Raw genomic sequence first — 10,283 nt, forward strand, 5'->3', positions numbered from 1 at the left:
GCAGCAGCCCAATCTGGGTTCCAGAGCGCAGCATCTTAGAACGGCCGCGATCCTCTGGGAAGGCCTGACAGGGGAGCCTTGGCTGGCAGGCTTGGTGGGAAAGGAAAGGGGGGGCAATGGGAATGCCAACCGCATAAACAGAATTAATAACAGCAGTCGTCAGAGCGACACTTTCTCTTTAGAAGTGAAGCGTGGCATGGAGCGTGGCATGGAGCGGGTCCTGAGCGGGTCCACAGCGAGCGCCGGTTCCGGGCCACTGAGCCCAGGCCTACTGATAAAGTGTGTGGCTAAGCCGGTACAATGGCAGAGCCAATGACTGAGCTCTTACATTAAGACAGATTCTTCCCCACAAAACTAGCCGGCAGGCTGCTGATAAGGAGTTGTCATTGGCAGACACGCACTGCCCACTAGGGAAAAACCACCATCCAAACCCATCCCATTTTCCTCCCAACCCAGCACCCCATCATAGCCAAATTATGCTGCAATCTCCTCACCAACAGAGGTCACTGCAGAGAGAGAGCACAATGGACACAGGTAATTGTCTTCCCTTTTAAATAAAAGCTCTGTTCTGAAGAAAATTATAGAGTGAGTTTGGCCTCTTAACATCACAATATCAGCTACATCAACAACCAAAGACAATTATTATTAAAAAAAGACCTCAGCTTCTGTCAAACTGTGCGCAATTACAATTTTTTTCCTGTTCCTGATGAAATACTTTGACTTCACAGCATGAACAATTAGTTAAACAACTCAATGGAAACAAAAAAGAAAGAGCATAAAAATCTATTTTGTGGTTCATCTCCCATTACCTCAGAATCACACACTCTAACAGTCAACACAAAGTGACTAGAACACTTATCTCCCTCTCTATCCTCACATTAACCATCTGGAACGGGACAAAAAACATGATTTGGTTTCCAGATACATTCTCTTCAATTTCACATAATTATTACCGATCAAAATACCAAGCAAAAAGTGTAATTTGTTAATCGTAGAATTAGGAAAATCTACCAAAAAATGTCAATACAACTGAAATGTTAACCTAATATTAACTAAAAACTATCTCACCAATTATTCTCAATGAACCATCATTTGTAAATGTGCAACAGATGCGACAGGGTGATTAAACGCACAAAAATGGAAACATCACACAAATCCTAGCATGAAATGAGAAAGACAAACGGGAATGCGTAAGAAGGCTGGTACTCATTCCCTGATCTCTTCATTTGTGGCTCTGCAGACCTATGGTAACTCAATTCAACATTTTACAGCAACCCACTGACCAATGAAACTTCTGTGCCATTGCCAAAAGTCTAAGTGACAATAAAAAAGTAATTTCATGTTAAAACCAGATGTTGCCAGAAAGAGGGAAAAGCAAAGAGATACATATATCTCATTGTAGGAAAAAAGAAATCAGATTATTACACAACCACACATTGTAGCTTCATTGCCTCTGTCTTGTCCTCTGATGTGTAACGCAGTTCTACTGAAAACCAAAGTGTAAGTTCAGTGTTTCAAACAAGAAATCACAGAACAGAAAACCTCTTTTCAATGGCAGATCAGATTGGTGGCAGCTTTCTTTAAAGTCAAAGAAATGCACACCTTGATGTTGCGCACAAGAAAGTCATAACAACAAAATTACTCACATACACACCTGACACAATATCTCACTTAAATTACAAATGCTTTTAAAATGACTTTTTGCTCATATCCAATTGTCCCAGCAAAAAAAAAAAAAAAAATGCTGTTGTTTTGCAAATCTTTTTTAAGAAAATCTCATTTTTTCCACAGTCCCTCAGTTGTTCAAATGCATGTCTTAAAATTGACATTCAAAACAATGAGTAAATACCCAATTCCCTATCCAAGCCCTTGCTAAAAGATACATTCGGCAGAAAGAAACAACAAAAGCTGACTGCATTCCTAAAAGACATTTCAACATTGAGTGAAAGAGCAACATACACACACATCCCACATATGCGGAAAGACACTGGTGGCGCTGGGTAGGCAAGAATAATGCCATTAGCTCTTGATTTCTTTTTCAGCAAGCTTCATACAAGCACTACTCAAATGTTTCTCCCTTTTGTTGAATTAAAAGTCCAATTTGATTTGATTGACTGTAAACAACGTTAAAAATATGGAAATAAGTGCCCTCGCTGTCTCCTTTTCTGTCGTGTGCATTCATCCCCCTCTTAATGTCCTGCAAATGAAGGGGATTAATTAATGTGTAATTAAGTAATAATCATTGCTACATAATGCATGAAACACTCATGGGGATGGTGGAGATATGAAACAGGAATGCCACGGCCGAGCACCCAGTGCATAGACACACATTAAAAAGGGATTAATTGAGAGAAATAACATTTTGATAAGCGCAGCTCCCTCTACCCAACTGACGAACACTCGCTGTCTTTTTCCTTTGGAAATAATCTCCCGGTCTCTCTCTTTCTCTCTCGCAAGTAACACTGGCAATCACAGTTTCTAATGTAATGTGATGTGAGAGCATGACTTCCTTTACTGGAAAATAATGGTCTAATGTGATGGGCACGTTTTCTTGAAGAACCCCCCCCCCCCATGTGTTAGCTCACTGCACATGTTTCTACAGTCGTAACACCTGCAGATTTGAACATATAAAAAGAAAATAATGACAAACAAGATTAACCCCTGGATGAGCAAGCTAATACACCAGACATTGTGACATTAAAAAACACAAATGATTTTGTGCTAACCATACTCCAATATATTGCCCCTCTAATCTCTGAGCATACCAATCAAAGCTAAAGGTGCTGGGCTGAGATAGGGACAGCGTGAGCCTCGGTTACATATTTAATTGGCCTCTGATTGACGTGCATCGCTGAGTCAATACAATTGCTGTTTACCACCAAACCCCTTTGCTGCAGCAGGGTGAATGCATAGTCAATAGAAAAATGGCAATACTGCAATCTACCAATATTATTCCTTAAAAAAAAAACATTGCTTTGAAATTGCCTTTTTAGATATTGATACTGGAAGAAAAAAACACGCTTCATGTTTGGGGGAAAAAAAAACAGTATTATGATACTATTATTTCCCCATCACTGTGCATGTGAAAATTAAAAACCCCTTCAAAATAATCAAGTTATCTGTAACAGGCTTGTATGCACGGCTCTCTCTCCTAAACAACTCAACAACAATGTTTACGATCGATCTGCACCCAGCATACTCTGTCAATGTTAAATATCTATAATAACAACGACTGAAGCCTGATTGTTAAAATGTATTATTCATCACCCACTTACATCCATGCAAACTTATGACCATTCCCCCACCCCTCACGGTGAACCTCTGCAGATTGTGGCCGTTAATTAAAACAAAAAACTGGTTATTATTTGGGGGAGGGGGTACTAATATGGGCCACATGGCCACCCGAAAGCCCATCTGGTTTCTATTGGGGTGAGGGTGCCAAGTGATATCTCGACCAGCAGCACAATATTTGCCGCACATTACTGATGGACATGACAAAATAACAGCAGGCCTTTATTCACCTGCCTGTGAGTGTGTCGAGTCTTGTAGGAGGGGCGTGAATGAGATGGGTCTGTGTGTGACTGATTCTGTCATGTCAAAGTCACAACCAGGAATAAACAGCAAAGAGGTGGGGAAACACCAGACTGAAATCTCTAAAGAATGGAATATCATTCACAATATTTACTACAAGAGAGATTGGAAAGGATGGTGTCCAAAATGATGTGTTACATAAACATATTCAATTCAAATTGTGCAATATTGCCAAAAAGTAACATACTTTTTTAAACGCTTTTAGTGTTGCATGATGCAAATTAAACTACTTGGTATAACATAAAAAATATTTAAAAAACAAATCAAAAATAAATTAAATAAAAAATTACAAAATAAAATGGTAAAATAATAATAATAGGCCTAAAAAGAAACTCAAGCACTATTGCTAATTTTTCTGATAAATATAGCACCTTTTCTTTAAATGTGAACTTACACTGACAACCACAGGACTGCTGGAACCTGGCATCATAATTAAAGAGTTTATTTATTATTATTATTATTATTATTATCTTCCCATGCATATAGACATGCTTCAGCTCTCTGAAAATGTGCCACTATTCAAAGCAAATACATTAAATCGACAAATTTCACAATCCCCGCCAGTTTCTGATTGGTCATGCGAGTTGTTCCCTCTTGTCTCCTTAAAAAACCCCTGAAAGCTTACCTTTAACGGAGCGTGGTTTGGCCTGCTTGCGTCTAGACATCTCCGTTTTTTACTTCTTTTTAATGCGTATCTCGTCCTTTCCGATAAATAATAAGAGGTTACGCGCTGATACTTCTGAGATTTCTTCACGTTGCCTGTTGCAATGCGGCAACTTCAGTCTCGATAGTCCAGAAGCATTCAAAGGAAGAGAGAGTAGTGGAGTAATGGAGAGGCGCCGCAGCGCCCGGATATTCCAATAATTGAACTTATCCAGACGCTCGACTCAACCTGTAGATTTTAAAAAATAACTTGCGGTATTTCGCGAACGCTCTATTGTTCCTCCGCAAAGGCAGACGGTGGAACGGGCACACAGGCGGTCACAGAGAGTTTCGTGCCCAAATTACAATCACACCTGATCAGTGGCGAGAGGTGCCCAATACTTCCCGATAATGTGGCAAACCCACTTAAACAATGTTTAGGTGTTGGTTTAAAATGTTTATGTTCCGCGTGCTCCTCGAGATTCTGTTTTTGCAGTTGTCGGAACTGTCTTGTGTCGTTGTGATCCCGAGAACACCGAGCCGCCCTCCTTCGCGCTGTTATTTTTCGGAAGGTGCCTCTCTCAATGCCATTTTTACCTGCGGGGATTTTTTTTCTTCTTGTTGTTTATTCACCCTTACGTCCTAAAAGCCGTAAATATTTCTAGTCGCTAGCCTCTCTCTCCCTTTTTCTTTGTCCTGACTCTGGTCTTCCCTCCGCCTCCCGATCCGACTGCTGGCGGGGCTGCAGCGCAGACACACATAATAAAGCCAGGCTTGGCTGGAAATGTAGCCGTGTCCCAGCAGGAGGATGTGAGAGTAGGGTCCCGGCGGGGGAGCGCTCTGATCCCGCAGGGAGCTCTGCACAGCCTGGGCTGAGCAGACAGAGAGAGCCAACAGCACCAAACCATGGTCAGCCATGGAAACTACAGCTTAACTTGGAGCACGGATCGGGCCAAAACACGGAGCTTCGAGGAAACTCTGCAGCGTGCAAGAAAAAAGACGGACTGGATTCATTTTTGTTGCGGTCCTTGCCCTCTTTAGTTCTTGAGCTCGTGCCATCATCTTGGGTTCAGTCCAGCGTTTAACTGACGATTGGATACTATGACAATATGAGTATTTGGGGGTTACCTTTGATTTAAGATCCTTTTTTACGTCTTCTATTCGGTACATCACTTGGTAAATACAGAATTACAAGTTTATCTGCGACATTTTTTTTTAAATTTGGCATTAAAGGGTATATCTTTTTTTATTTTATTTATTTATTTTTTAATATTTGAACTGATACTTTATGAAGTTCATGTTTGATTATTAAGAGATGCATATTTTATTTATTTATTTATTTATTTTTATGATGTGAAGATGTGTTCTACATATCTGAATATTGTTTGATATTACAAGACGTGTAGTTTGATTCAAATAGTAGCTTATAGGTCTAGTATTTAATTAACTTTAAAGGAATATTCCAGGTTTTATTACAAGTTAAGCTCAATCGACAGAATTTGTGGCATAATGTTGATTACCACAAAAAAAAAAAAAAAAAAAAAAAAAAAAACAAGAGCAAAAAATCGAAGTTACAGTGAGGCACTTACAATGGAAGACCATTTTTTGGAGGGTTTAAAGGAATATTCTGGGTTTAATACAAGTTAAGCTCAGTTGACAGGATTTGTGGCATAATATTGATTACCACAAAAATTAATTTAGATTTGTCCCTCCTTTTCTTTAAAAAAAAAAATAAAAATTCTGGGTTCCAGTGAGGCACTTACAATGGAAGTGAATGGGGCCAGTCTGTAAAAATTAAAATACTTCCTGTTACAAAAGTATAGACACAAGACGTAAACAGTATGCATGTTAACATGATTTTAGTGTGATAAAATTGCTTACCTTTTCTGTGTAAAGTTATAGCTAATTTTACAACTTAGTTGCCATGACGATGTCAACAGACACTAAACCCTAAAATGACTGTAAAAATTACAATTTAAACAACTTTACAGCTCAAATAATACATGAGTTTTAACAGAAAAATGTATGTAATTGCTTTTATTAAATTAAAAGATTCACATTTCTGTCTTTAAACCCTCTAAAAATTGGCCCCATTCACTTCCATTGTAAATGCCTCACTGTAACACAGATTGTTGCTTTTTTTTAAAGGACGAACAAGTTGAAATAATGTTTTGTGGTAATCAATATTATGCCACAAATGCTGTCTAATGAGCTCAACTTGTATTGAACCCAGAATATTCCTTTAAAGGCAGAAATGTGAAGCTTATATAATGTTATAATAGCACTTATATTAATTCTTCTGTTAAAACTCATGTATTATTTGAGCTGTAAAGTTTTTACAGTCGTTTTAGGACTTTAGGTTTTGTTGACATTACATTGTCATGGTAATGAAGTAGTAAAATTGTTTATAACTTTACACAAAAGGTTAGTAAGTGATTTTATCACACTAAAATCATGTTAACACGTATATTGTTTATGTCTTGTGGCTATACTTTTGAAACAGTGAGTATTTTAACGTTTATGGATTGGCCCCCATTCACTTTCATTGTAAGTGCCTCACTGGAACCAATATTTTTGCTCTCTTTTTTTAAAGTAAAATGAGAGACCAGTCAAAATTTATTTTTGTGGTAATCAACATTATGCCACAAATGCTGTCGATTGAGGTAAACTTGTATTGAACCCGGAATATTCATTTAAATCCCCTTTATTTACTGGCTGGGAAAGGCCTTTTCGATAGCATTTTCAGTGCCCACACTGTCTGCATGTGCTGCTGAAGTCCAGTCATTTTGCCAAAAATAAACCAAAGAAATTGTCAAAATCACGCGCGCGCTTTGTACTCGCCACTCACGCTTGGTGTGCCGGAGCTGCTCGGCCGTTGTCATGGATAGCATGGTGGGGCTCCCAGTCTTGGTCAGCGGGATATCCCCAGACTGGCGCCCCGTCGAGTCACGGAGCGGCCTTTAAAATTGACCCCCTGTGGAGGACCGGGGGCCCTCTTGTCTCGTATGAACTCCCCCTGAAATGAGTGCGCGCCTGGAGACCGCTTTTAAACGCGATTCTGGCGTCCCAGAGAGAGAGGCCGCTGGTACGAAGAGGCGAAAGCTCGCCGCAGTGGTCCCATTTTTCTCGGATAAATTCAAAGGAGGAAAATAACCCACATTACAAGCTCCTTAAGGGTCAAGGACAGCCGAGACATGAATGGCTTGAAAGAGTGGCATTGTGAAATCACATAGCAAGCTATTACACCCTCTGTCATTTTTTTACGGATTTGCATTTTTCTTTTGCAACAACGAGCAGTTTAGAATAAGACTTACAAGACATGTGGATGAAATTAATTAAGACGCTGGAGGAAAAGAGGTGTGAACTTGAAATGTGATGGTCCTGATTGGAATAGACACTGCTGCTATTTTAGGAAGATTTTAATGAGTGGCAAATGTTTTAAGCTTGGATGATTTTATGCGATTTGAAAAAATATCCTAGAAGAGGAAGATGTGTGTAATTCATGTTGTTGCATCTCAAATGTGCATACTGACATTATAATGCAACACTTGTTTACTTAATTCAAATGACCTTGATACTGGCAAATATTTTTCTCAACACAGCAGGGATGGCTGTCTATTGATGCTCTTGCATCAAAATTTAGCAATAACTCAACACCGTTTTGTCCTTTCTCCCTTCCGTCTCCTCTCCCTCTGTACATAGGTATGCAGTTCTTGTGTGACGATCATCCATTGGACATTGCAGTCCCAGAAAGCACTCTTAAACACTCTCCCATTGTACTGTCACAAGCCTGGAGAGTTCATGTTGTATTTATGTTGCCTACAGCGCATTCTCTCTGTTCTGTTCTATTCTGTTCTGTTCTGTTCAGCTGAACTCACGCCAACTCCGCCAGGTCCTCGCTCCACAGACAATGTTACATCTCATTGGCTTTGCCCTAGATAGGCTATTTTTGTATGAAATAATTAGACATAACTGATTTAAATACTGCAAAGCCAACAATCTTTTGTCTTGTTAACAAAGTGCAGAAGCGTCATGCTTAAATGGGTATGGGACGAAGGAAACAAATGCTTCTTGTTGCATTTTTGTCAAACAGAGATTTAAAATACACATCCATTTAAAGGTAATGGATCTATCACTTTCTGGACATGACCTGCCCTGCCCTGACAGAGTCTGTTATGAAAGCAACAATAGCAGAAAAGCACTGCCAGAAGCTTTTTAACGGTATCAACGTGTATATCAGCAAAATATAGGATTGCTAAAATATGCCGTCGCACAGCATTAATTGTCCTCGCTCCATTCTGGAGTTCCATATGAGGACAGTGAGGAGCTTAAAACAGCATGTTTGTTTGTTACAGTGACCCAGACTGCCGTTGGATCGCCGTGCTGATTCCGAGTGCACACGGGCACACAAGGGAGAGGTGGAGAGCGGGAACGCAGATTGGGGCTGACCGCTCGGCTGCACTTTAATGTACCCACTACTTCATCAGTCCTGATTAGCCACCATAAAAATCCAGATTGAACATTACATTTTTACTGCTGATTGTCTTCCAAACACTCTCAGGTGTTGGCGTGTTAAATGCCAGGGTGTGCATCTGTCCTCACATCCCATTAGCTGGCTGAAGAGAGATGTCTGACTTTAAAAGGGGACCCTCTTCAGAACGAAAGCAATGCAGAACAAATTCAGGCTTTTAGGCTTACCGCGTCTTGCGCCGAAACCTCAATAACAAGCTCCCCTCCGACCCCCTTTTCCCTGGCTCTTGCCCCAGACTTACACAAAGAAACACCAGCTTTATGGACTTAGGGCATTAAAGCATAAAAAAACTGAGAACAGGTTCAGGATACATGGCGTAATGTGTGAAGATCAGATCTTGACTGCATGGTAAAGGCTACAGTTATACGCCCTAATTCTTAAGTGTAGTCTTCATGGCTGTATTTTCAAAAGGAGAGAGAGAAAGATGAGCAATGAAGGCAAGGAGGCCGAGCTCCAGCAACAACGCTTTTCTGATGAGCTGCAACAATGCACTCACTCCCACGACATCAGCTCTCTGCTGGGAGTCTCCTCCTAATTTCCTCCATCCATAATAAAAAGAGCTACATTAAACAGTGCCATTAGTGCCAGCAATTTGTTTTATTCTCCACAGAAAGAGAAATGTTATCTGTGGCGGACAAACTTAACCCAATTAAAGCTCATTGTGTATGGGGGCCTTGCTGGGTCTTCAGCTGATGCCTAGGAACGAGGGCAGAAGCAGTCAACTTTGGGGAGAAAAAGGGAGGGAGAGGAGAAAATGAGAAAGACTGGAACACGTCTGGAGAATTAGGGAAAGTAGGAGAGAGACAAATGTGCTTTCAGGAAAAAGAGCGGAAGAGAAATTATGTCTTCGTGCCTTTTTCTCCCACATCAAGTTCCTCCCAAGATGCTTTCACAGAGGAATTATCTGCAAAATATACACGAACAAAAATGTGCAGACAGTTTATTACAATTACAGTTGAATAAATAACTAAACCATTGATATAAATGTATAGTATCCCGATTCCAATTAAAAAAAGATGAATTACAAAGCCACACATTCTGAGACACTCTCTCTCATTCCCTCACATTTTTTGCTGTTAATTGTTGTGATAACACCTCTCGATTACAGGGGTTTAATTATCAACATGTTTGTTAGACCGAGTACCTGGCACAGATCCTGGTGAAGGGCTCAAGGTTTCTAATGAAGATCTCACTCACAGCAGCATACAGGAGCACAGTGTGGCGCTGTCCTAACAAAGAAGCACGTCGCGTTTAGAGCCAAACAGGTTATCTGTGAATTCTTACACAATAGTGCCAAGAATATTCATAGTGATACATTTTGATTGATATCCAGTTGTGCAGCAATGGCAAGTGTATGTCTCCACAGGGTTAAAGTGATTCTGTGTGATAACGGAATTGTAACAGTAACTGAATTGCACATCGTGGGACAGAAATGAGGCATGCCTGTGCTTCCGTTGCATGCGAGCACAGTGAAAGTTGGTTTCGCTCTGTTTGCCTGGTAATCTGTCCATCTTAATGC

At 40.2% G+C, this 10,283-nt stretch overlaps 1 protein-coding gene across 1 annotated transcript in view; it reads right to left on the reverse strand.

The window, feature by feature from the left end:
* znf423 (zinc finger protein 423) overlaps window positions 1–5,458 on the reverse strand; it is a 201,974-nt gene extending 196,516 nt beyond the window's left edge. The window contains exon 1 of the mRNA XM_051724421.1: window positions 4,217–5,458. Coding sequence (XP_051580381.1) covers window positions 4,217–4,256 — 40 coding nt within the window. The 5' untranslated portion in view covers window positions 4,257–5,458. The remainder of the gene's footprint in view (window positions 1–4,216) is intronic.
* Window positions 5,459–10,283: the final 4,825 nt, after the last annotated feature.

Source organism: Myxocyprinus asiaticus, chromosome 18 (genome assembly GCF_019703515.2).
Source record: "Myxocyprinus asiaticus isolate MX2 ecotype Aquarium Trade chromosome 18, UBuf_Myxa_2, whole genome shotgun sequence".
Classification (NCBI taxonomy): domain Eukaryota; kingdom Metazoa; phylum Chordata; class Actinopteri; order Cypriniformes; family Catostomidae; genus Myxocyprinus; species Myxocyprinus asiaticus.